We start from the raw sequence: 26,792 nt of genomic DNA, 5'->3' as shown, positions 1-26,792 counted from the left end.
ATCTGGAGAAGCTCCTCTTCAGAGAGAGGCAGAGGGTGCTTGTATGTTAGATGACACCCTTGAGGGGCTTTCTCTGTTCCCCTTTTGAAGGAAATGATGGATGGAGAGGGTGAAGACAGCAGCCAGAAGCCCACAGTTCCCTCTTCCCCAGTGAGTCCCATTGCAGCACAGCAGTGCTTTTCTTGCACATGCTCCTGGCCTAAGGCTTGTGCCCACCTGCTTTGCCTTCTCCTTTAGTCCTCATCCTCAACAGGCATGTTCTTTCTTACAGCAGCCTTCACCCACAAAAAGACAACCGTGTCACACGTTGTGCCACCGCTGATCACACTTAAGACGACTGCCACCACCTCCACCATCAGCACCTCCAGGACCTCTGTCTCCAGAGAAATCAGCCCTGCCACCAGCACAGAAGTCACGCTGACTAGCATGTCTCCAAGTCCCAGCTCTCCACCTGCCATCAGCACCCTGCTAAGCACCCAGTCACCGTCAACTTCCACTTCCACAGTCTTCTCCACCTCGGCACCAACCACCAGCCCCAAGCCTACACCTACAACCCTGAAGCACAGGCCCTCTCCAACAACAACGAGTGCTCCAAAAGAATCCCCTGCACCAGAGTCATCCACACCCTCCACAGCCAAAACCAGCCCACTGCCTTCGCCTGCATCTTCCCCCTCCTCAACTGTGTCCTCTACGTGGCTGAGCTCCTCACACCTTGGTAAGGCTCCTTCCTGCCTTTCCCACTGCTTTTGCTTGCACTTACCAACTCTCCATCCATGATTCCTTTCTTCCTTCATTCTGATTTGCTCATGCCACTCAGGCATTTGATTGTTACTTTTCCTTCATTCTTCCTTGCCCACTTCCACTGGCATAGGAACTTGGGTATGTTCTGCCTTTGTCATGGCCCTGGGAACAGGTCTCTCCCACAAAGTCTCGCCTGCCTGTGTGGACAGTGCACATGGTATGCTTTCTTCCTTGGTGAGAAACGTGCACATCTGGAGACGCTCCTCTTCAGGGAGAGGCAGAGGGTGCTTGCATGATAGATGACACCCTTGAGAGGCTCTCTTTGTCCCCCTTTTGAGGGAGATGACGGATGGAGAGGGTGAGGGCAGCAGCCAGAGGCCCACAGCTCCCTCTTCCCCAGTGAGTCTCATTGCAGCACAGCACTTTTCTTGCACATGCCCTGGGCCTGAGGCTGGTGCCCACCTTCTTTGCCTTCTCCTTTAGCCTCCATCCTCAACAGGCATGTTCTTTCTTACAGCAGCCTTCACCCACAAAAAGACATCCATGCCACATGTTGTGCCACCACTGACCACACATAAGACGACTGCCAGCACCCCCACCATCAGCACCTCCAGGACCTCTGTCTCCAGAGAGATCAGCCCTGCCACCAGCACAGAAGTCACGCTGACTAGCATGTCTCCAAGTCCCAGCTCTCCACCTGCCATCAGCACCCTGCTAAGCACCCAGTCACCATCAACTTCCACTTCCCCAGTCTTCTCCACCTCGGCACCAACCACCAGCCCCAAGCCTACACCTACAACCCTGAAGCACAGGCCCTCTTCCACAACAACGAGTGCTCCAAAAGAATCCCCTGCACCAGAGTCATCCACACCCTCCACAGCCAAAACCAGCCCATGGCCTTCGCCTGCATCTTCCCCCTCCTCCACCGTGTCCTCTACATGGTTGAGCTCCTCATACTCTGGTAAGGCTCCTTCCTGCCTTTCCCATGGCTTCTGCTTGCTCTTCCCAGCTCTCATGCTGACTTCCTTCCTTTCATGTACCTTTCTTACACCTTTCTTTTTTCCTTTTGGTATGCACACGCCACTCAAACATTGGTTTACTACTTTTTCTTCACTGCCACTTTCCCACATCCTCTGGCATTGGCACTTGGCTATGTTCTGCCTTTGTCATGGCCCTGGGAACAGGTCTCTCCCACAGAGCCTGGCCTGCCTGTGTGGAAGAGAGCAGAAAGAACACAGTCTTTCTTCCTTGAAGAGAGAAACACATATCTGGAGAAGCTCCTCTTCCAAGGAGGAAGGACAAGGACAAGAAGTTACTGGAGGGAGTTCAGTGGAGGCCTACAAAGATGATTAGGGATGTGGAGCATCTTTCTTATGAGGACAGACTGAGTTGCTGGGTCTGTTCAGCCAGGAGAAGAGAAGGCTGAGAGCAGATCTTGTCAAAGGTTATAGATATGTCAAGGGTGGATGTCAAGAGGATGGGACCAGCCTCTTTTCAGTGGTGCCCAACAGTAGGGTGAGGGCCAAGGATCTCAGACTGAAGCATAGAAGGTTCCACCTGAATACAAGCAGAAATTTCTTACTTTGATGGTGACAGAGTATGGGAACAGGCTGCCCAGAGAGGTTATATAGTTTCCTTCTCTGGAGACCTTCAAAACCTGCCTGAATACACTCTTGTTCAATCTACTCTAGATTAACTTGCTTTAGCAGGTAGGTTGGACTACAGGATCTCCAGAGGTTCCTTCCAACTCCAACCGTTCTCTGAATCTGTGATTGCAGAAGAAGCAGAGAGTGCTCAGTTGTTGAAAGGCATCCTTCCTGCACTGTCCTTATGGCCCCTTTTGAGGGAGAAACCAGATAGGAGGGTGAGGGGAGCAGCTAGAGGCCCACACCTCTCTCTTCCCCAGTAAGTCTCATTGCAGCACAGCACTGCCTTTCTTGCACATACTCCTGGCCTGAGGCTTGTACCCACCTCCTTTGCCTTCCCCTCTTGCCCCACCCTCAGCAGTCCTGTGCTTTCCTCTTAGCAGTGTTCACCCACAAAAAGACAACCGTGCCACACATTGTGCCACCGCTGAGCACACAAAAGACGACTGCCACCACCTCCACCATCAGCACCTCCAGGACCTCTGTCTCCAGAGAAATCAGCCCTGCCACCAGCACAGAAGTCACGCTGACTAGCATGTCTCCAAGTCCCAGCTCTCCATCTGCCATCAGCACCCTGCTAAGCACCCAGTCACCGTCAACTTCCACTTCCCCAGTCTTCTCCACCTCGGCACCAACCACCAGCCCCAAGCCTACACCTACAACCCTGAAGCACAGGCCCTCTTCCACAACAACGAGTGCTCCAAAAGAATCCCCTGCACCAGAGTCATCCACACCCTCCACAGCCAAAACCAGCCCATGGCCTTCGCCTGCATCTTCCCCCTCCTCAACCGTGTCCTCTACATGGTTGAGCTCCTCATACTCTGGTAAGGCTCCTTCCTGCCTTTCCCATGGCTTCTGCTTGCTCTTCCCAGCTCTCATGCTGACTTCCTTCCTTTCATGTACCTTTCTTACACCTTTCTTTTTTCCTTTTGGTATGCACAAGCCACTCAAACATTGGTTTACTACTTTTTCTTCACTGCCACTTTCCCACATCCTCTGGCATTGGCACTTGGCTATGTTCTGCCTTTGTCATGGCCCTGGGAACAGGTCTCTCCCACAGAGCCTGGCCTGCCTGTGTGGAAGAGAGAAGAAAGAACACAGTCTTTCTTCCTTGGAGAGAGAAACACGTATCTGGAGAAGCTCCTCTTCCAAGGAGGAAGGACAAGGACAAGAAATTACTGGAGGGAGTTCAGTGGAGGCCTACAAAGATGATTAGGGATGTGGAGCATCTTTCTTATGAGGACAGACTGAGTTGCTGGGTCTGTTCAGCCTGGAGAAGAGAAGGCTGAGAGCAGATCTTGTCAAAGGTTATAGATATGTCAAGGGTGGATGTCAAGAGGATGGGACCAGCCTCTTTTCAGTGGTGCCCAACAGTAGGGTGAGGGCCAAGGATCTCAGACTGAAGCATAGAAGGTTCCACCTGAATACAAGCAGAAATTTCTTACTTTGATGGTGACAGAGTATGGGAACAGGCTGCCCAGAGAGGTTATATAGTTTCCTTCTCTGGAGACCTTCAAAACCTGCCTGAATACACTCTTGTTCAATCTACTCTAGATTAACTTGCTTTAGCAGGTAGGTTGGACTACAGGATCTCCAGAGGTTCCTTCCAACTCCAACCGTTCTCTGAATCTGTGATTGCAGAAGAAGCAGAGAGTGCTCAGTTGTTGAAAGGCATCCTTCCTGCACTGTCCTTATGGCCCCTTTTGAGGGAGAAACCAGATAGGAGGGTGAGGGGAGCAGCTAGAGGCCCACACCTCTCTCTTCCCCAGTAAGTCTCATTGCAGCACAGCACTGCCTTTCTTGCACATACTCCTGGCCTGAGGCTTGTACCCACCTCCTTTGCCTTCCCCTCTTGCCCCATCCTCAGCAGTCCTGTGCTTTCCTCTTAGCAGTGTTCACCCACAAAAAGACAACCGTGCCACACGTTGTGCCACCGCTGAGCACACAAAAGACGACTGCCACCACCTCCACCACCAGCACCTCCAGGACCTCTGTCTCCAGAGAGATCAGCCCTGCCACCAGCACAGAAGTCACGCTGACTAGCATGTCTCCAAGTCCCAGCTCTCCATCTGCCATCAGCACCCTGCTAAGCACCCAGTCACCGTCAACTTCCACTTCCCCAGTCTTCTCCACCTCGGCACCAACCACCAGCCCCAAGCCTACACCTACAACCCTGAAGCACAGGCCCTCTTCCACAACAACGAGTGCTCCAAAAGAATCCCCTGCACCAGAGTCATCCACACCCTCCACAGCCAAAACCAGCCCACTGCCTTCGCCTGCATCTTCCCCCTCCTCAACCGTGTCCTCTACATGGTTGAGCTCCTCATACTCTGGTAAGGCTCCTTCCTGCCTTTCCCATGGCTTCTGCTTGCTCTTCCCAGCTCTCATGCTGACTTCCTTCCTTTCATGTACCTTTCTTACACCTTTCTTTTTTCCTTTTGGTATGCACAAGCCACTCAAACATTGGTTTACTACTTTTTCTTCACTGCCACTTTCCCACATCCTCTGGCATTGGCACTTGGCTATGTTCTGCCTTTGTCATGGCCCTGGGAACAGGTCTCTCCCACAGAGCCTGGCCTGCCTGTGTGGAAGAGAGAAGAAAGAACACAGTCTTTCTTCCTTGGAGAGAGAAACACGTATCTGGAGAAGCTCCTCTTCCAAGGAGGAAGGACAAGGACAAGAAATTACTGGAGGGAGTTCAGTGGAGGCCTACAAAGATGATTAGGGATGTGGAGCATCTTTCTTATGAGGACAGACTGAGTTGCTGGGTCTGTTCAGCCTGGAGAAGAGAAGGCTGAGAGCAGATCTTGTCAAAGGTTATAGATATGTCAAGGGTGGATGTCAAGAGGATGGGACCAGCCTCTTTTCAGTGGTGCCCAACAGTAGGGTGAGGGCCAAGGATCTCAGACTGAAGCATAGAAGGTTCCACCTGAATACAAGCAGAAATTTCTTACTTTGATGGTGACAGAGTATGGGAACAGGCTGCCCAGAGAGGTTATATAGTTTCCTTCTCTGGAGACCTTCAAAACCTGCCTGAATACACTCTTGTTCAATCTACTCTAGATTAACTTGCTTTAGCAGGTAGGTTGGACTACAGGATCTCCAGAGGTTCCTTCCAACTCCAACCGTTCTCTGAATCTGTGATTGCAGAAGAAGCAGAGAGTGCTCAGTTGTTGAAAGGCATCCTTCCTGCACTGTCCTTATGGCCCCTTTTGAGGGAGAAACCAGATAGGAGGGTGAGGGGAGCAGCTAGAGGCCCACACCTCTCTCTTCCCCAGTAAGTCTCATTGCAGCACAGCACTGCCTTTCTTGCACATACTCCTGGCCTGAGGCTTGTACCCACCTCCTTTGCCTTCCCCTCTTGCCCCACCCTCAGCAGTCCTGTGCTTTCCTCTTAGCAGTGTTCACCCACAAAAAGACAACCGTGCCACACGTTGTGCCACCGCTGAGCACACAAAAGACGACTGCCACCACCTCCACCATCAGCACCTCCAGGACCTCTGTCTCCAGAGAAATCAGCCCTGCCACCAGCACAGAAGTCACGCTGACTAGCATGTCTCCAAGTCCCAGCTCTCCACCTGCCATCAGCACCCTGCTAAGCACCCAGTCACCGTCAACTTCCACTTCCACAGTCTTCTCCACCTCGGCACCAACCACCAGCCCCAAGCCTACACCTACAACCCTGAAGCACAGGCCCTCTTCCACAACAACGAGTGCTCCAAAAGAATCCCCTGCACCAGAGTCATCCACACCCTCCACAGCCAAAACCAGCCCACTGCCTTCGCCTGCATCTTCCCCCTCCTCAACTGTGTCCTCTACGTGGCTGAGCTCCTCACACCTTGGTAAGGCTCCTTCCTGCCTTTCCCACTGCTTTTGCTTGCACTTACCAACTCTCCATCCATGATTCCTTTCTTCCTTCATTCTGATTTGCTCATGCCACTCAGGCATTTGATTGTTACTTTTCCTTTATTCTTCCTTGCCCACTTCCACTGGCATAGGAACTTGGGTATGTTCTGCCTTTGTCATGGCCCTAGGAACAGGTCTCTCCCACATAGTCTCGCCTGCCTGTGTGGACAGTGCACATGGTATGCTTTCTTCCTTGGTGAGAAACGTGCACATCTGAAGAAGCTCCTCTTCAGGGAGAGGCAGAGGGTGCTTGCATGATAGATGACACCCTTGAGGGGCTCTCTTTGTCCCCCTTTTGAGGGAGATGACAGATGGAGAGGGTGAGGGCAGCAGCCAGAGGCCCACAGCTCCCTCTTCCCCAGTGAGTCTCATTGCAGCACAGCACTTTTCTTGCACATGCCCTGGGCCTGAGGCTGGTGCCCACCTTCTTTGCCTTCTCCTTTAGCCTCCATCCTCAACAGGCATGTTCTTTCTTACAGCAGCCTTCACCCACAAAAAGACATCCATGCCACATGTTGTGCCACCACTGACCACACATAAGACGACTGCCAGCACCCCCACCATCAGCACCTCCAGGACCTCTGTCTCCAGAGAAATCAGCCCTGCCACCAGCACAGAAGTCACGCTGACTAGCATGTCTCCAAGTCCCAGCTCTCCACCTGCCGTCAGCACCCTGCTAAGCACCCAGTCACCGTCAACTTCCACTTCCCCAGTCTTCTCCACCTCGGCACCAACCACCAGCCCCAAGCCTACACCTACAACCCTGAAGCACAGGCCCTCTTCCACAGCAACGAGTGCTCCAAAAGAATCCCCTGCACCAGAGTCATCCACACCCTCCACAGCCAAAACCAGCCCACTGCCTTCGCCTGCATCTTCCCCCTCCTCAACCGTGTCCTCTACATGGCCAAGCTCCTCACACCCAGGTATGGTTCCTTCCTGCCTTTCCCACTGCTTCTGCCTGCTCTTCCCAGCTCTCATGCTTCCTTCATGCCTTTAGTTTATGATATCCTTCATTTTTTATTTTGATTCTCACACAGCACTCAGACATTGGTTTATTACTTTTTCTTCACTCCCACTTTCCCAGTTTCTCTAGCACTGACAACTGGCTATGTTCTGCCTTTGTCATGGCCCTGGGAACAGGTCTCTCCCACAGAGCCTGGCCTGCCTGTGTGGAAGAGAGCAGAAGGTACACTGTTCTTCTTCCTTGGAGGGATACACGAACATCCGGAGAAGCTCCTTCTCTAGCGATAGTCTGAGGTTGCTTGCTTGTTGGAAGGAATACTGTCACTGTCCTTATCCTTTTGGGGGAGAAACCAGTTAAGAGGGTGAGGGCAGCAGCCAGAGGCCCGCAGTTCCCTCCTTGACCAGTGAATATCATTGCAGCACAGCACTGCTTTTCTTGCACATGCCCCTTGCTTGTACTTCTACTCACCTCCTTTACCTTCTGCTCTTGTCCCTCTCCTAAATAGACGCTTTCTTTCTTCTCAGCAGTCTTTGCCCACAAAAAGACAACCGTGCCACACGTTGTTGCACCGCTGACCACACAGAAGACAACTGCCACCACCTCCACCACCAGCATTTCCAAGACCTATGTCTCCAAAGAGCCCAGCCCTGCCACCAGCACAGAAGTCACACCGACAAGGATGTCTCCAATTCCCAGCTCTCCACCTGCCACCAGCACCCCGCTAAGCACTTACCCAGTCTTCTCCACCTCAGTACCAACAACCAGGCCCAAGCCTACACCTACTACCCTAAAGCACAGGCCCTCTTCCACTACAATGAGTGCTCCAAAAGAATCCCCTGCACCAGAATCATCAACAACCTCCACAGCCAAAACCAGCCCACTGCCTTCGCCTGCATCTTCCCCCTCCTCAACTGTGTCCTCTACATGGCCAAGCTCCTCAAACCCCGGTAAGGTTCCTTCCTGCTCTACTCAGCACTTCTGCCTGCTCTTACTCATCCATCCATCCTTTCTTCCAAGCACCACAGCCTGCTTGCATTTTCTTTGGTACTTGCCTTCCCTTCCTTTTGCGTTTGGAATTGGACAGTCTGGGACCTTGTGTAGTCATAGAATCATAGACTGTTTTTAGGTCAGAAGGAAACTTAAATATCATCTAGTTCCAGCCCCCTACTGCAACTGGCAGGGACACCTTCCACTAGACCAGGTTGCTCAGTCCAGCCAGTTCCTTATCTACTGAGTGGTCCATTTGTTGAATTCACATGCCTCCAGTTTAGAGACAAGGATGTTGTGTGAGACAATGTCAAATACTTTGCACAAGTCCAGGCAGATGATCTCACTTGCTCTTCCCTTACCCAGCAATACTGTAATCCTGTTTTAGAAGGCTACCACATTTGTCAGGCGTGATTTGCCACACATTCTTTGCCTTTATTCAATCTATGTTGGCTGACTTCAATCACCTCCTTATTTTCCATGTTCCTTAGCATAGTCTCCAGGAGGATGTGCTCTATGATCTTGCCGAGCACAGAGGTGAGACTGAGCAGCCTGTAGTTGCCCATGTTTTCCTTTCTTCCCTTTTTAAAAATGGGGGCTACATTTCTCCATTTCTACTAAGTGGGTACTTCATCAGACTGCTATGAATTCTCAAATATGATGGATAGTGGCTGAGCAGCTTCAGCCACCAGTTCCCTCAGCATCCATGGATGCATCTCATCAGGTCCCATGGACCTGTGCACCTTCAGGTTCCTTAGATGGTCTCAAACCTGCTTTTCTTCTACAGTGTGTGGTTCCTCATTCTCCCAGTCCCTGCCTTTGTCATCTGCAATGTGGGCAGTCTGGCTAGGGCACTTGCCAGTGAAGACTGAGGAAAAAAAAATCATTGAGTATCTCAGCTTTCCCCATATGCCAGCTAACCAGGTCTCACATTTCCTTCCGGAGATGGCCCACATTTTCTCTAGCCTTCATTTTATCACCAAAATACCAATGGAAGCTTTTCTTGTTGCCGTTGACATCCCTGGCCACACTTAATTCTATCAGGCCTTTAGCTTTCCTAACTTAATCCCTGGTTGCTCAGATAATTTCTCTGTCTTCCTCACAGGCTGCCTATCCTTGCTTCCATCCTCTGGAGGCTTCCTTTTTGAGTCTCAGTTTGCCCAGGAGCTCCTTGTTCATCCATGCAGACCTCCTGGTGGTTTTGCCCACCTTCCTCTTTGTTGGGAAGTCCTGGTCCTGTGTAATGGCTCTGGTTGGGATAGGCCTACTTCTTGTTCCTAGTAGTCTGGTGCTGTTTTAGCTGTGTGCCTCAGCCAGTGTTGATATCACGTAAGTGCTTCAGCTCTTTCTGAGAACTGCCAGCACAGCATCTAGGTCTTCTCTGTTTATCCTTCTGCCTGACAGGGAGTGGGCAAGTGGCAGGTGGGAGGGGGTAAGATCTTGGGTGGGGACAGAGCCAGGACAACTGAGTCAAAATGAGTGACCAAGGAAATACTCCATACCACAGAACGTCATGCTGAGCAGTAAAATGGGGTAGATGGAAGTTTCTCCCAAGTAGCCATTGCTCAGAGGCTGGCTCAGTACTGGCCATCAGTGGGAGGTGGTGAGTGATTGCCTTTGCATCACATGGGTGGCTTTGGTTTGTTTTTCCTTTAGTGTCTGTATCTGGACATGTGTTGTTTTTTTTTGGTTTTGCACTCCAATTATGTCCCTGCTCCTGGTGAGGGGGAGTCAACAAGCAATTGGGTGCACACTTAGTATCCAGCCAGGGTCAAGGCACTGGTGCCTGGCATGCACATGGGCTCTGACTACCTCTAAGCACGACAAAGAGGCTGAGGGCAAGAGCCAGAGGCCCACACCTCCCCATCTTGTCCAGTGAGACTCTGTACGGCACAGGGCCGCTTTTCCTGACTGTGGCCCTAGCCCAGGGCTTCTTCCCACCTCCTTTGCCTTCTCCTTTTGCCTTCATCCTCAACTGATCTGTGCCTTCCTCTCAGCAGCCTTCACCCACAAAAAGACAACCGTGCCACATGTTGTGCCACCACTGACCATGCAGAAGATGACAGCTGCCACCTCTGCCAGCAGCACCTCCAAGACCTCTGTCTCCAAAGAGATGAGACCCACTAGCAGCACAGAAGTCACACTGACAAGGACATCTTCAAGTCCCAGCTCTCCACCTGCCCCCAGAAGCTCACTCAGCACCCAGCTGCCATCAGCTGCCACTTCCACCATCTCCTCCACCTCAGCTCCAACCACCAGCCCAATGTCTACACTTACATCCCTCACTACTTCCACATTTAGGTCTGCTGAGAGTGCTACATATTTTTCCTCCCAAAATACCACATTTACTCCCTATGGCAAGACTACTTCATCAGTAATTCCTACCAGTATCTCTGCCAAATCCACTCCAGTTTTGATCCCTTCTGTTTTATCTACAACAATTACTTTTGCTCCCAGCGTTATTACTACTGCTTCTACAGAGGCCTTTAAAAGGACTTCTTTGCGAACAACAACACTAACTACTACCCGCACTACATCATCTCCTCCTTTTACCTCTAAACTTTCAACATCCTTGTCTTCTGTTGTACCATTAACAGTGCCACAAGGTAAGGTATATCTATATAATTTCCTATATCACGTTTTTGTTTTTAGCGCATCTTTTCATTGATGAGTGTATGAATTCTTACATTACATATTCTTTGGCTATGATACCGTTTGTATGCATTGGCTCCATGTTTTTTTTTTTCCTTTCTGCAGTTATTTTTTGTGGAGTAGTTGTCTGAAGTCTTAGATTTTATAAGAACAGGTTCCCTGCTGATATGCTGAATAAACATTAAAAAAACTGAGTTAAGTTGGGTGACAGGATATGTATCATGAGAGTCACAGAATCGTTTGGTTTTTAAGTAGTTTACGTGGACAGGCTATATCTTGACTTACCCTGCAGTCCTGTTACCTCTCATACACTGTTTCTGCACAGCTGAACATTTTTTAGTCTCTCTTCAGCAAGATACTGTTTTTTCTTTTCAAGGTACAGTGACATTTTTTTGCTCCTGTGCATAATTAAAATCTAATGTGTTTTGACTCAAGGAATACCATATTCTATAACTTGCACAACTTCATGTAAAGGGAGGCACACAAATCAACATCCTCTCTTCTGGTTTTAAATTGAACTGTCCTACTTTAGTATCTACAGTATAGGAGCCAGTAACACCGGTGTGAATTCCCAAGAGATATCTATACATTTTTGACTGTATTCTGTGTAGGTAGCAGACATCTAGTTTCTAGTCCTATTTGAAAACAATGAGGCAGATGTTTTTTATCAGACACATATGAATTAACTCTTCCAAACATAAACCAGAATGACCTATGCACTGTTCAATCTGTGAATGGAAGGTGTGTTTCCTGTGTGGTTCTTTTTGCACATTTTTTTTTTTTCTAACCACTGTTATAGGTCCCAGAGAAGAGTTAACATCTCAGTTTCAGCTACTTCGCCTTCTCTTTTGAGCTAGCTCAACATACAAAGGAGAAATTACCTGGAAAGTGTACTTTGGCCATATGATACTGCCTTCCCTATTGCCTTCGCCACTGTCATACACCAATTTGCTGTGGTCTGTTCTTTTCTGTGTGTTTAATTCCTCAAGAAAGCACAACCTCGCCACCAACAAGTTACAGCCTTCATTTGCCATATATTTTCCAATAATTAGGAGGGATATGCAGCATCCTAATAGGCCCACACTTTTGTAACCTGCTTAATAATGAGATTTGCATCTTTATCTTTGAAGTATATGTTCAAAATTTTTCCACAGACCTATATACTATTTCCTTACCTGTTGGGAATCTTCACACACAGTCCTCCACTCCATCGTTACTGTCAGATCAACTGAACCAGAAACTTTTCTCTAACAGCAACAAAAAATGAACAAAAAGTGGAACACCATGCTCAAGTCATCCAAGACATCACTTACTGAGTCTTACTCCAGAAGACTCATTTTTTACGAAGGGTCTCAGTCAGCTAAGGAAACTGTATTTGTGCTTAACTGCTACTCTCAAACCATGATTTGAGAATATATATATACATATATATATATATATATATATATATAAAACAGTGGGTATAGTCACCTCTGGCAGGACCTTTCATCCCTGTTTTCACTACTAACCTTGTCAGCAGAGCGCAGCTTGTACAGGTCAGTCAGCCCAGCCACAAGGCATGGCAGAATCATCTACTTGTAGAGCAAGTGATTGAATGCACAGTCTGTACTTGCCTGCACTGTTACAAAAGTAATGCACTACCAAAGAGGCTGGTTTCAGTTTTTTAGCAAGGAGGAGGCTTGAATTGACTGTGAGATCATCAGGAAATAACAGCTTGACCCAAGTAGATGGGATTCTTTCTATTGCTCCTCTCCTATTGACCCTGCTTTCCCTACATCCTCTTAGTTTTCACCTCACAGAATGGGAAGTGCTTCAGAACACACAGGATCTTCCCAACCACACCATTACCAGGTTTGTTCCTTGCAGTTTAACTGCAGTATCATCTCCCAATATTTTTCACGAGTTCAGAAAGCTGCAGTCTTCTCCAGATTATTAACAGTATGTTTCAGTCCAGAAAGAAAACTTAAAATACTAGCCTAGCTCTTCATTTATGAGATACAGGTACAGTACCTTAGCCTCATGTCCAGTTATTAGTTGCCTTATTTTCCAATGACAAATGCCTACTACAATATTAACTGAATCTTTCCTGCAACAATGTTCAGGTTTCATCCACAACCTTCCTTCAAGCAGCAAACCTTCAGGTGCTTAAAAGAGCTTTGTACAGGAGCAGTATAAGAGGTGCAAAAAAATGCCTTCATAGTATACAACACTTCTGTTCTCTTTAATATAAACTTAAAAAAAAAAAATCTTTAATTGGAAAAAATCTGTGTTTTCAGTCAACTTTCTGCTTTATAAAGTGCTTGGTGTGTTGCTTCAAGTCAGGAGAAAATGCAAGATCAATACCTGCTATGGAGCATTATACATTTAATCTAGTAAGGAAAGCCGGACTGCAGGCAGGCATTTAGGTTGTGAACTTCTCCTTGCCTATTAAAACAAAACAAAACACAAACAAACAAACAAAAAACAACAAAAAACCAAACAAACAAACAAAAATTAATCAGTCCTTAAAATGAGTGAACTAAGTATTCTTCAAACAAGTGAAATCTATTACAAAGTCTGTGAACCAGAAATAATTCCACCAGAATTAGTCAGCTGGTTGTTTTGTTTGCATCTTTGTGTCCTCATCAGTGGATTAATCTCTTCCTGCTAGACTGAATTTGCACTATATTCTTAACAGGATTTTTTTTTTTTTGCTTATTCATAATTCCAGCAACTTGCATTTTCTTAGTTCTCCTCCAGGGTAACTCTCTCATGCATCTTCAGTGCCTAGTTTAAAACCTGCTCTTGCTGTGTTACTTGTTTCTGACTTGTTAACTGTCTTATGCAATAGGAACAGTTTCTATGAAACTGAGCATGGATGCTTCTGGCATTCAACAAAGGTCACTCAAGATCACTAACATTAATATCTGCTGTAATTTTTTTCTTTTTACATTTGACAGAACATTGTAGAGAACTCAAATATGAAGAAAAAATAACTTACAAAGGCTGTTCTACAAATGTCACTTTAAGCAAATGTGAAGGATCATGTCCATCTTCAACAAAGTAAGGATAGTTGAGAGATTGTTTCTTTTTCTTTGGCCATCTGCAAGTGGTGATATTTGTCACCACCACTCCTTTATGAGTTCAGGGTGAAAAATGTGGTTGGCATCTACCCAGCAATATTATGTTGCAGTAAAAGCCAGCTAGCTAAAAATAACACTGTCATCTACTATGTAGTGGGTGGTTTGGTGGTTTTTGATTTTTTTTGTTTTGTTGTTGTTTTTAATAGACTTCAATACTGCAGTTTGGGGGACTTCTTTGCTGTTGATATTTTTGGTTTGGGGGGGATTTTTTTTTTTTGGACTACAAATATTGGTTTTCAAATAGCTGAGACAGCAAAATAAGAAATTTATCTCAATTAAATATATCATGTTCTCCTAATAGTGTAGTTCAGGGATATCGTGTAGTTATAAGTGTGCTATCTTGGTCTGTGCAGTTCTGCATGCTTACTGGGAGACTACCCGTACAGGGAATCAAGGCTTCAATAAAACTAAATTCACTGCAGCAGTATTACTGAGATCACAGTTATTTAGGGAAAGAAAAAAAAATTATCTTCCCAACAATCTATGCAAATACAATGTTCAAGAGTAGGGAAACAATGAAGATTTTTGCTTTTGCAGTAACTACTTTAAATAAATCCTGAAGGTAAAGGCTGTCGCCTTCAAAGTGAGTTCTGGTGCCCCCCAGCATTTTGAAAACTGACTGACTTTGTCTCTCAAGAGTTTTCAAAAGGGCTGTTAAGCTTGGAGGACATTATTGTTTGTCACAATCACTAAGACACTTGTGATTAAAAAACAGTTTGGTTTTATTCAAAACCAAGCACACCTTTCTACCTTGTATAGAAGATTCTACAAAAACGTTTTCTGTAACTCTTATTCCCATAGCTGAATTCTAGTACCCATTTATACAACTTCTGACAAAAAAAAAAAAAAAAAGGAGCAAGTCCAGCAGCGGAGTTGGCTGAACAGTCAGAAAAGCAACAGTACAACAGAACAGTACTGTCAGAAAATAATCTAAATCTCACCTGCTAATTCACACTAACACTTCACCAACCTGTGTTGTATTCCTGTTAAACGAGCAAGGTGCATACAAGTCTGCTAGTACTTTGTTAACTGATCTCACAGTCCAGAATTGACACAGTATCAAAATCTAAGCTGATATCTGCACAAACAGTTCAGAGGAAGAAAGGGATTTCTCCTTCCTCCATGAACTGTGTAAAAGGAACATGCACAATCCAGCATCTTTGTTAACAGATCACACCAGAGACCTTTTGCAAACTGAGTAGTCCAGCACACAGCTTTGAAAATATTTAGATCTATAGTTACTTTATGAATTTCAGAAGTGCAGAAGGAGAAAGAGGAAAGCAAATCCTATTAGCTTTCCAATGAGGTCTGAGGCGCAATAGCTGTCAGCCTTTGATAATTCAGTTTTAAAAAGGCAGCAGCTCAGTGTACCTGAACTCTCGCAATAGTCGTCATGAGAATTTAACACAGTCAATTACTGCACTGTTTGTAGTTCTGTATTTGACAGAACTGTTAAAACTAAGGGTTGTGCTCTTTCCTCTAACTGTTACACCATAAGAAAAAAAAATATTCAAATACTTGAAAAGCAGTAAGCCTAAAATGCTGTATAAAAATCCTGATTCTCCCTCTCTTCCAAACAGGTTGAACATTGAGAAGATGATGGTCGACACAGCATGTGGCTGCTGCAGGCCACGTCAGCTTCTTAAGCAGGAATTCCAACTACCATGCAAAGACCCAGATAATCCTGGAAAAAGGCTCATTACAGAAATAATTGTATTTAGGGGCTGTGTTTGTAACTTTGATAGCTGCATACACTAGCCAGACCCCCAGATGGCCTCAGATACCTTATCTTTTTTTAAATTAAAACACTGATCGTAATGTAATACTTCCCACTGTGACTGCTCATTGCTGGGAATTCTCTTGTATTGATTATACAGGATAGCCTTGCAGCGAGGCTTCCTGAGCAGCCACCTGGAATGTCAATGAAGTTAACTCATAAATTATTCCTAATCAGGAGAGAGGTAAAAAGAGGGGATGCTGGGGGGGAACCAAAACCAAACCAACAAAAAAAACCCAAAACAACAAAACCAAACCAAATAAAACCCAAACACCCACCAATGGATGGGCTAAGAATTGGGAGGGAAGATCATGTCAGAGACCAACTGGTCTTGCTTGGGGTGATATTTAACCAGAGGCTAAAAACTGGCCTATACACTGTGCAATAACAGAAATTTTACTTTCAAATAAAGTAGAAAGAATTTAATTGCTAACTTATTTCTCATTATTTGACCAATTTTAACTGAAAACAGTCTGGTAGGTTCACTACACTTGAACTAGGACATGTGGAATAGCCCATTACTTCACTTGGAGAAGAAACAACTGAGGTGACCCATTCCCTTTCCTTTGAAAGTGGACACAGCACTTGCACTTTCCATCCATACACAGCTGCAGTCAGAAAGCAAGTTGCTACATGAACCAAAAGCTAGTTGTGAGGTCTCTACAGGCATCCTTAATGTGGTGGGACACTTCTAGATGCATCATTAACACAGACATGTAGTGACTTCTGGACACAGCAGAACTTTGCAGGGTAGTTCTGTGCAAGAAATCAAAGACTGTATGTGTCTAACACAACACAAACAGTTCATTCACAAGCAATTTCTACTTGCTGCTAGTAGACATTCTTTATTACTGTGTTTGCAATTCATCTAAAGGTGTGAATGCATAAAAGCTCATAGTGCCCAGGTATTCTTTTTTCTTTTAGCAAGCTTTAGAGAAATACTAAGAATCTAAAGCAGAGTTTGAGTGACATTATTTAGCACTTTAGATATTCTTTTACAGCAACAGCAACTTATTTTACAAGTCCTGCCCCTGTGTAATACAGGTGTGTGCTTCATAGCCTCAACCATACCCCACCATTACATCAGTTCACTGCAGCATGTAATATACTTACTGTTGTTAAACACTGTAGGAATAAAGATTTTACATCAAGATTTTTTTTATTTACAGCAGAGCATTTGTAACACACAACCAAACACACCAACAAAAAGCCATAAACAAACTCAGTGGGGGAAGCAGAGATCTGTAGGCCAGGTAAGACTCAACTGAAGAGAACCCACTAGTGGTTTGCAAGAAAGAATTTACAATTACACATCAATTGTTGTTCCATAACAACCGATTTCATGCAAGTATTCTTTACACTTCCATGCCCCCAGACAAAAAAAGGACAGTTTGATTACTGTTCTAATCATTTATTTAATCTTAATACGTTCTTCTGATGAATATAGTCTAATATATAGTCTTCTATATGAAAATTCTCCACTTAATTTGACAGAACTTTGTTTTATACAAATAAGACAATCACCATAAATGTTACATACTGGAGTGTAGGTCAAGAATGACTATATGCTACCTGTTTTGCTATTCAGTTATTTTCACATGCCAATGCCTGAAAATACTGCACTTAAAAACAATAACACTGTTTACTGCAGAAATTACGTTGTCTGCTTGACAGGATACATCACTTTGGTAAGTTAACCACCATTCACAAAAAAAATAAAGTATTTGTCCTTAATTTGTTCACTTTTCTGCTCATGGCTTCATTAAGCTGACATTTAATACAAGTGTGAACAGTCATAAGCTTAACACAGTCACCATTGAAAAGACACTTTCCCTTACCCCCTTCTTCCCACAGTCTTAACGCACATTTTAGCACAGCTTGAAACAAAGCAAAGTGAACTGAAGTAGTGCAGTGTGCTTCAAGGTGTCCTTTAACGAGGGCACCGAACATTTTCATGGGGGACAGAAGTACAACAAAATTTGGAAAAAGTGAGATAGAAGCTCCTCCCCTGTCTTTGCTAAGACTCCCATTAGTTCAGCACATCAGATTTTTAACATAGCAGCCAACAGAATGGTTAATATAACAGGACTAATGAAGAGACATATGGCATCCAGAGGAAAAAACATAAGGCAGTCATTAGCATTTTGCCAACTGCCCAACCTGACTGCAGGATCTACTCATGAAGATTTTCAAAGACAATGCTTTTGATTGAAGAGTCTTGATTACCTACTCAAAGCCATAAAAGGGCCAACTGTTCAAGAGAACTTTAGCAAGACGACCAGGTCTATGGCCAAGTTCTCAGTCATAACATCCATAGCTACCAGCCATTTCTAGGAGGGGAAAAAGAAAAAAAAAGCAAGCAAAAAAACCAACCAAACCAACAACCAACACAGACAACAACAAAAACCCAACATGTATCCCCCAAAATCGAGACACCACAGCCAAACCTTTGTTCCTCATTCTTCATTTGAACTCACGTACAATCACTAGCCTTCACTCAAACCAAACTATGATCACCCAGTTCCATCATTTAACTCAAAACACTGAAGAAAAAAAGCAAGGCACACTCAATCATGCAGGAATACTGTCCCTTTCTGTGTACCGGGCAGCATGATAGGAGCCTCATTTAAATGTATTTTCAATATCATCACTATATCACTCAAAACCTTTATTTCATGGGCATACTTGGCCATATGTGTTGTGATAAACCACTTCCAGGCTTCTTTTAAACAACCTTGAAGAAATCTTGATCTGAGGTTCAATTCTCACATCAACAGCAGCTGACTTGGACCACCGTGACCTGTAGTATTCACTGACAACTGCCAACAGTTTACTGCACTACACCTCACCTGCTTTGTTTTAGCAGCCTTTATGCATGTCAAGGCTGGAAGAGCTGTGAGCCAAAGTTGTGCCTGCTTATTTCTGCAGAGAGGCTGCTAAGAGTTTGCTGATGTGGAACAATTTACAAAGGTTTTGTCTGTAAAAACCACTAAAAAAGCTGAACATTTTCAGGCTTTCTACCCTTGGTCCCGACACAAGTCTTCTATGCCATGCTAGATATTTTTGCCACCACTGACAGACAGGAAACTGTTCAGATACCAGTTATTCAACCTCTCAAGTTTTAACATTACTGTACACCGGGGGAAAAAAAACATTGGTTGAAAATACATTTTCATGCCTTAACCCTTCAAGGGCCCATTTCTCCACTCTTCTCCTTTTATATAATACCAGACTCTGTAGTTAATTATATCATATCATTGGGACTATTTTGCTAAGTCTGATGGAAAACAGAAAACAGTTTTTAACTTCAGTTTGACCAACAATGAACAAGCATGTACTCATGCACCACCTACCAGAGAAGCTCACCTCATTATTTGAGATAAGCCCAAGGATTAATAATAGCTTTTCTAGTCAATCCACTTTCCAAAGATAGAAAACATTAAGGTGTAAAGGATTACAAGATTAATACTTTAAGACTCTCTGGTCCTGTGGCATTTGTCAAATACAAAGATTGGTGACACTCAACATAAATGTTCCCTTGAATCAGACTCGCATCCTGGAATCTGCACTTCCATTCAGTACAGGACTTGTGGCAATGTTCAACTTTACAACATTTTGACTGTACAGTAACATCTGAATTACTGAGCAGCATTACATTGGTTTCTTCCAGCTCAGAGCAGAGGGAGTACCTGTTCAAGCTACCAAGGCAGAATGTTACTAGTCATAGCTGAAATCCTTAGTTTCCACATCTATACCAAGTTCCCTTTAACAAGTTTAAAAGCCTGACCTCTGCAAAAAAAAGGAGCACAAGACAGCCATACCACCCTTTGTGTAACAGACTAAAGCCATTTTTTATGTCAAAAGTCACTTCCCTGTACTGTACATTTTACAGTCTTAATTTCAAACAAAGGGTCAAATTCTATTAAGGCAGGGAGCTGGTATTGGTTAACATTGCAGTACTCAGACAGTGATGTACAAGACATTTATTTGCAGTATGATGACAGTGATATAAATGGAAAAACCAAAACTGACATGGTTAATATTAAAACTGTTCTGAGAGCAATTCACATAATCTCTGAGACACAGCTTCTTTACTTGTTCGTAGTGTGAGCCTATACATCTGAAAAAGAATATAAAACATCATTTTTTAAACTCAGTTTGGTATTAAATGAATACACAGTCAATAGTGAAAGCTACCAGTTACCTCTTACTTGTTTTGTATAGATTTTATAGGAAAAAGACCTTGAGTTAAAAAATTCATAGGCAGCCAGCCACAGAATAATAGTTTACTCAAACTACAGGCTGGAGTACGTTTTCAAACCTTTGAGAAATACCATCGTTCTAATATTTTTAGGCTTTGACAGGAAGGTGTTATCCAAAATTTTTCTTTAAGAGAAGTAAATGTGGAAAAGTCTAAAGAGTCTCGAGCACTACATCTTCAGAAAACAGGAGACTTTCCACCTAAACTTATTTTTAGTCCTCAGCTAACTTTGATAAAAACTCTGTCCAAATGCTTGAGAAAAAAATATTCTTAACATTGTATTTGTTTGCTTATGTTTTCTTTTAGCCAACCATTCTTCTATTAATTGAAAATGGCAAAGGGAATTAAATTTAATCTTGTCTAAGGTACACAACACAGAAATATTAAATGTTTCCAATCTTCAAGTGAAGATGAGACTCCACATGCAGTGTAGAATAACACAAAGATCTGCTTCAACAGGAAAGAGAATTGCTATGAAGAAGCAGCTTACCAAACTGGGCCAGGATCAGCTGCTACAATTTCATTTCTTGTTGGGAATCTGCAGTCACAATTAGCTATCGCAATAGCAATTTCAAATAAATACCTTAAGGAGTTTCAGATATACACAGACATACATTGCAAACAAGAACTTCTATTTAAGCTGTAAATACTTAAATGGATACCTGTGCCTGGAGGTTGGGTTCAAGGCGCAGCAAGCATCCAATCTGAGTAGTTTTTGTATGTATGATACCAGCGCCAACAAAGTTAGCAGGATTGGGATCTACCTCCTCAAGAAGGGCTGATCCAAAGCCAATTATCTACGAAAGAAACCCAGAAGATTTAGATGTGAGGACAGTGGGACACCAAGCACAGCACAGTCTACCCAAGCACAGCCACTACCAACTAGCAAAACAAGTAGGAGACTAATTTTTATTTAAAGTGTTCAAGACATTGAAGAATTAGCCTATACCAATTTTATAACAAGTTTTTGAAGTGACAGAGTGACCCTGATAATGAGCTGTTCCTGAAAAGGTTCTTCTTCAAAACACCTGAGAAATAGTTACATTCAATGCAAGTCTCTCCTGTTTTTGATAAAGCCATCCTGTCTTACACTAGACACTTCTGTTTTGCCTAAGGCAGCCAGTTCGACAAAAAGCCGTTGGGTTGTCTTCTCCGACTAACAACTCTAGTTTAAATCAAGGCTTGAAGTATCTTCTAATTCAGTTTTAAGAACTGAATTGGTGTTTTCTTAAATAGCTCCAAGCTTCTAGCTGCTATTGAAGACTACATCTAATTCAAGCCACACTGAGAAACAATCCATTCAACCCAGCACTGCCAAGGGTCTGTTAGACAACACTGACTTACACTTTAACAGAATGATCCAACTGCCATATAAACCAAGATGAACAAAGTTTGCTTATACGACTACCCTTACACTAGAAATTAAAAACACCACGCTACCACCCACCTTTGCTTTTGTGATCTCTGCATCCATTGGGTGTTTTGCTTTAAAGATATTCTGTACTTCTTGTTTCGGACTGCAAGACAAGGCAAGATGAATACATGGTGTAGCACACGTATTACATACAGCATTGTTCAATAACAACTAATTATATTGGGAGAGTTTGTAAATCATGGAATTAAGTATAGGACAGGGCACTGCACCAGCTAAATTCACAATAATATACCCTTCTTCCCCTGGCCCACCACAAGAGCCCCAACCCCAACTACAGACAAAGTCTTACTTGCTCAGCTGCTTCCAACGCTGAAAAAAGTCTTGAGAAGACATCTCTGTTGGCTGGAAAAATTTATTCAGTGTGATGGGTAATTTTACTGAAAGATTTTGAAATGTTCCACCATACCTGCATGTGAAACAGAAAGAACACATTGTGTGCAGCACAGTGTCAGCAGCTGTTCAGCCTAAATCAACCAAGCAATTGAGGATAAACACTAAGGTGCAATTGTTTATTATTAAAATCCATCAACTGCAGATGTTATTTCTAAGATACAGTTTTAATCCACTGTTAAATAAATGTATTTGCTCTGTTAGACAACACATGAAACTGAACTCACAGAACTTCTAATAAGGATCTCTCAGTTTCAACATAGATTGTTATCCTTCTAGATAGCACCCAAAGAAGTGAAAATATACTCCTGTAAAACATTCCAGTAAGAACCAGTTTAGACTAGAATAACAGAATGTAGCCCAGAAGTCAAGATTTCCTAAATGATGATGTTGAATGGACACATGACTATTTTTGGCTGCACGCATTTCCAATCCAAGTTGTTTGCAGAAATGTTCTTGGTTTCCAGAAGGGAGAAGTTACTGCATATATAACTGTCAAGATTTCTTAAGCAAACAGAAATACTGCTGTTTTATACAGACAGTGGAAAGAGAAGTCACGCATACATTTTATCAGTAGCGGCTTCTTCACTAGTATTTTTTAATTGTTATTATTGTTTTTTTCTTTTTAAATTGCATCATTCCAAATAGATTCCCCACCTCCCCCAGTAGCTTAAAGCTTTGATAAATCTACTTTTCAAGTAATTGCCTATCCAAGATGGCTTTTATGTGTCCATAATCTACACTTCAATCAGAAGACCAGGACAAATACATTATCTTTCATATATTTCAATAACATTTAAATCCTTTGTTTTACCTGAATTGAATGTTCAGGATTGGAGCTTCCATAAAGTCTGACACACATTCAATGTTCACAACCTGCTGAACCTGTGCACCTCCATCCACTGTGGGGTCAACAGGTTTTGTCTGAAGATTCAGGCATAAGAAGTGGTTAAGGAAACTGATAAATGAATTGACAACTTAAAAAATAAAAGGCAAATCCTCCAATAAGCTATATAAGGAATTAGCATCATGTACACTCATTCTCTATATGCTACTGAACATCCAAAGCTCAATTCTTGTACAGCAAAAAACAGTATTGTTTTTGTTTAGTTTTTCCACACTGACACACCTAGAAGTAATAACCCCCACAATTCTCAGTTATTTGGATATTGGAAAGTTATTTGGAAAGATGTCATCAAAAAGGTATGAGTGCACAGACAGACTTCACAATAAAAACCACTGGACCATATAAAAGACAGCCTGGAGAAGAGAAGGCTAAGAGGGGATCTCATCAATATTTATAAATACCTCAAGGGTGGATGTCAAGAGGATGGGACCAGATTCCTTTCAGTGGTGCCCAATAACGGGCAATGGGCACAGACTGAAGCATAGGAGGTTCCATCTGAATATGAGGGAAAACTACTTTACTTTGATGATGACAGGGCCCTGGAACAGGCTGCCCAGAGAGGTTGTGGAGTCTCCTTCTCTGGAGACATTCAAAACCCACCGGGACACATTCCTGTGCAATCTACTCTACGTGAACCTGCTTTGGCAGGTGAGGTGTACTGGATGATCTCCAGAGGTCTCTTCCAATCCCAACCACTCTGTGATCTCATTTTGATGTGAACATTACAGTGACACTGAGTCAAACAAGCTTGATTACGATTTTTGTAGACTATGTAAACTTGCAATACCGAGTGTTAAGGATGAACAGTAAGTTAAGAGCTTATTTTACAGTATCATCATTGTGTACACATTTTTCTGCCTCCATCTCAAGTCTGAGGTTATTGACCAATGTAGGAATTGAAGGACACCACCACTATACCTCTGCTACTTCATGACAGCAGAGAATGCTACAGAGTTGCATTACATATTTATTCAGCCTATTTCCTCCTTATTTCAAAGTAGTATTTGTGTAACAAGACCCATCTGCTCAAGACTTGTTCTTTCTACAAGAACTCTAGAAAGTTATCAGCAAGTTTCTCATTTCTTCACATTTGAAGGTCACCATGCCTTGATCCAGCACCTTCGTTAACATTTTGTGCAGCATAAACCATAAACAAATAAGAACAGACACATGCTACTGCATTTAAGGATATTTGACTGCAAGTCATCTGAACAGATAACTGTTGGAGTAAAATTCAAGAACTGTGTTGACGTCTTATTACCATAGAATATGAACATACGTCCTAGAAAGAAAAGAATAAGAGAAAAAAATAATGAGATCAGAACTTTCAGGCACATCGCATGTAATCATATTGAACTACCTGTGCTTCATGTATCTAATACATTGTCTTTCTACCTTTCTGTAAAACAACATTTAATAACAAGGCATAATTTACATGGTTTGTTTTACCAAGATATTTACAGCTCAAAATGAAATAACAGATTAAAACAAGCCATCAGAACCCTCTGTCTGTAGCTGTCAAACAGGAAGTTAAATAATCAGCAGGAGTCTTTCAGTTGCTGGAGAACATCGCTTTTTACGTAAAGAAGCTATTACTGTACCAGAAGCAATGCAGAAGGGGAGAAGCAAGCCACCCTAATGCTGGCCTGTGTTCAACTCCCAGCTCTTTCCTAGATATTTTCAGTATCTTGTACATTAATATATTATGACAGACATCTGAAATGTATTGTTTCATATATTACAATAAGCTATACTATCAAGAAATAAAAACTGAGAACATCCTTGATAATCTTGGCTGTATCAGCCTTACAACCAGGCAGCAGGAGCTGGAGTGTATGGTACCACTTAACACTCCTGCTTCATTTCAGCTACCAAAACAACCAAAAAGTTTAAGGAAACAAGAACCCATACAGAAGCCAGGGACACAAACAGTTAAGATCCTAAGACAGGTTAGGCCCGAAAGTCACATATCCCTTTTAAGTAGCCGAAAAGCAAGCACTATCCGCAACATCATGCTGGCATCAGGGCTGATAATGCAGACAGCTAACCACTTGACCTGAAAGCTCTTACCCAGGTTCTGTCGAAATTCAGATTTCAATCCAATTTGTAGCAACTGATTTTCAAATAAGACTCCATTATTTTTACACACAAACCTAGGGGAAGAGATAGAAAACGTGTTTTAAATTGAGCCATATGAAACAATATTTAGATCCAAAAGATTCAGGGTTTACACAGAGGATGAAGATTGTGGTTAATCTAGAGTGCATCAGTCTGTGAGAGAGGCCTTTGCAGAAAACTGCAGAGTTAGAAAAGACAATTTTACAACCAAAATCACCACTTGGAGAATACTAAAAGAACTTAAATTTCTATTTGACAGGATGTCTGAGAAACTACAAAGTAAGCCACAATATTCTATACACACACACGCACAAAACCACACTGTCTATAAAGGACCAGGCAACAGACTAGGATTTTTCTTATTCATATTCTTGACAACTTCTGAAACTCATTAGGTTGGTGCAGAATTGAAAAGTTTGAAGCTTTGACTGTTTAAACCTGAAAGAAAAAAGAATCCCTTGTTTTACCAGTTCTGTATCACACAGATCAACTGAGAGCTGTATTTTTTTTTTCCACTTTGAGAGAGGAAGCCCATTTTGCAGTGATTTCAGTCCTTTCTGTCACCTTTCATTTAGAAGTGGAAGAGGGGGTCAGCATACAAGGCACTTAAAACACAATCCCAAATATTGGTATATTTGACAATTTACATTTTTCCTTTATTTGTGAATACTTGCAAAACTTAATATACAACTGGCATTGACTTATTTTAGAGCAGTGTGCGATAGCACTGACTCATAAAGGCAACTCTAACCTGTGTATTCATGAGCTTGTCATTAAATCCACAGCATCTACAAATGTGTTCTAGTCACTAGTCTGACAGTACATGTTTTTCTAGTCTTGCTGGTATTAAGTTAATACACAATATAGTTTTGCTTTTAACTATATTCTGGAAGTTGCCCAGCCTTGCAAGGTTTTAGTGTTGCTTACTTGTGAAAAAGCTCATCAGCATCATGCACAGTATCAGCTGGTTCCTCAGAAACTACCTCAGATGAAGCCAGGTCAGGGCTAGTTCAGGCAGCACAAAGGAAGAAAGGCAGTAGCGACAGAGATAGCAGGAGTTAGTAAAGACAGCTTAGTGCTTAGTTATTTCTTTTACCTCCTTCCTCAAAACCGGCACTGCTGAGTTTAATGCATGAAAGATTTATTAGCTGCCCTAGCTCAGTACACCTAGAAAGGTTTTAGGCATTAGGCAATGTTTTCTCCCACTTCTCTCCCCCACCCCACCCCTCCCTGATTGTTAGGAACCAGCAATTCTTCCCAAAGACAGGAGACAGCTGAAGGTGTTCAGTAGCTTATAACTCTTGAAGAACCAAGTCCTTTTAGGTGGTTAATTGTGACAGCAAAAAAGTTTTAGTTCAAAACAATACATGTAGATATATATTAGCTACTACAAATAAGTGCTTTGAAGCAGAGGCCTCATCAAAATTAATGGCACTTTAACTACAGCTGCACAATCAGCTCTTAGAAACACACAAGTATTAAGTGTAGGCAAGAATGTACAGGCACACAAAGAATGACTTACCCAAGTAACAGATTAGAAACAAAAGTGACAACAGCACTAAAAAGAGGCAGGAAACTGTAAAGGCAACTTCTCAGTATCATTAGAGAAGCATTTCATCATCTACAGACAGACCAAGGGGTTGGGCAATGCTACACTTTCTTCTGCAGAAAGAGAAAACTCTTTTAGGTAACTTTTGCTTATGAAGCTACCAGTATTGGTTTCTTTTTTTTTTTTTCCTCTTAGAACAAGCTCTAACAAGCCTGTGTAGTTTCTCTAAGTCTTGGTATTGTGTAGCATGACTAAACATCACGTATTGCCTTCTGAGAGAAACACAGGATAAAGTCTCTATCACTGCAAAACTGCAACAATGCATTGCGAATTATAA

At 43.2% G+C, this 26,792-nt stretch overlaps 2 protein-coding genes across 6 annotated transcripts in view; one reads left to right on the top strand and one right to left on the bottom strand.

Annotated features, from left to right (window-relative positions):
• MUC6 (mucin 6, oligomeric mucus/gel-forming) overlaps positions 1 to 16,242 on the top strand; it is a 62,902-nt gene extending 46,660 nt beyond the window's left edge. The window contains exons 35-44 of the mRNA XM_065066093.1: positions 272 to 715; positions 1,259 to 1,702; positions 2,771 to 3,211; positions 4,280 to 4,720; positions 5,786 to 6,229; positions 6,773 to 7,216; positions 7,785 to 8,204; positions 10,245 to 10,850; positions 13,836 to 13,938; positions 15,599 to 16,242. Coding sequence (XP_064922165.1) covers positions 272 to 715; positions 1,259 to 1,702; positions 2,771 to 3,211; positions 4,280 to 4,720; positions 5,786 to 6,229; positions 6,773 to 7,216; positions 7,785 to 8,204; positions 10,245 to 10,850; positions 13,836 to 13,938; positions 15,599 to 15,776 — 3,965 coding nt within the window. The 3' untranslated portion in view covers positions 15,777 to 16,242. The remainder of the gene's footprint in view (positions 1 to 271; positions 716 to 1,258; positions 1,703 to 2,770; positions 3,212 to 4,279; positions 4,721 to 5,785; positions 6,230 to 6,772; positions 7,217 to 7,784; positions 8,205 to 10,244; positions 10,851 to 13,835; positions 13,939 to 15,598) is intronic.
• Positions 16,243 to 16,935: 693 nt separating this feature from the next.
• AP2A2 (adaptor related protein complex 2 subunit alpha 2) overlaps positions 16,936 to 26,792 on the bottom strand; it is a 54,646-nt gene continuing 44,789 nt past the window's right edge. For 3 of the 5 annotated variants that reach the window (XM_013369228.3, XM_021296680.2, XM_065066092.1), the window contains exons 16-23: positions 25,834 to 25,911; positions 24,859 to 24,941; positions 23,981 to 24,070; positions 22,696 to 22,819; positions 21,781 to 21,897; positions 21,504 to 21,573; positions 20,719 to 20,853; positions 16,936 to 19,915 (exon numbers count right to left, since the gene is read on the bottom strand). In XM_013369228.3, the coding sequence (XP_013224682.2) occupies positions 19,838 to 19,915; positions 20,719 to 20,853; positions 21,504 to 21,573; positions 21,781 to 21,897; positions 22,696 to 22,819; positions 23,981 to 24,070; positions 24,859 to 24,941; positions 25,834 to 25,911 (775 nt within the window). In that variant the 3' untranslated portion in view covers positions 16,936 to 19,837. The remainder of the gene's footprint in view (positions 19,916 to 20,718; positions 20,854 to 21,503; positions 21,574 to 21,780; positions 21,898 to 22,695; positions 22,820 to 23,980; positions 24,071 to 24,858; positions 24,942 to 25,833; positions 25,912 to 26,792) is intronic. The other 2 variants (XM_013369226.3, XM_013369227.3) reach the window with 1 other exon arrangement.

Source organism: Columba livia, chromosome 5, assembly GCF_036013475.1.
Source record: "Columba livia isolate bColLiv1 breed racing homer chromosome 5, bColLiv1.pat.W.v2, whole genome shotgun sequence".
NCBI lineage: Eukaryota > Metazoa > Chordata > Aves > Columbiformes > Columbidae > Columba > Columba livia.
This window is presented reverse-complemented; position numbering and strand designations above follow the sequence as displayed.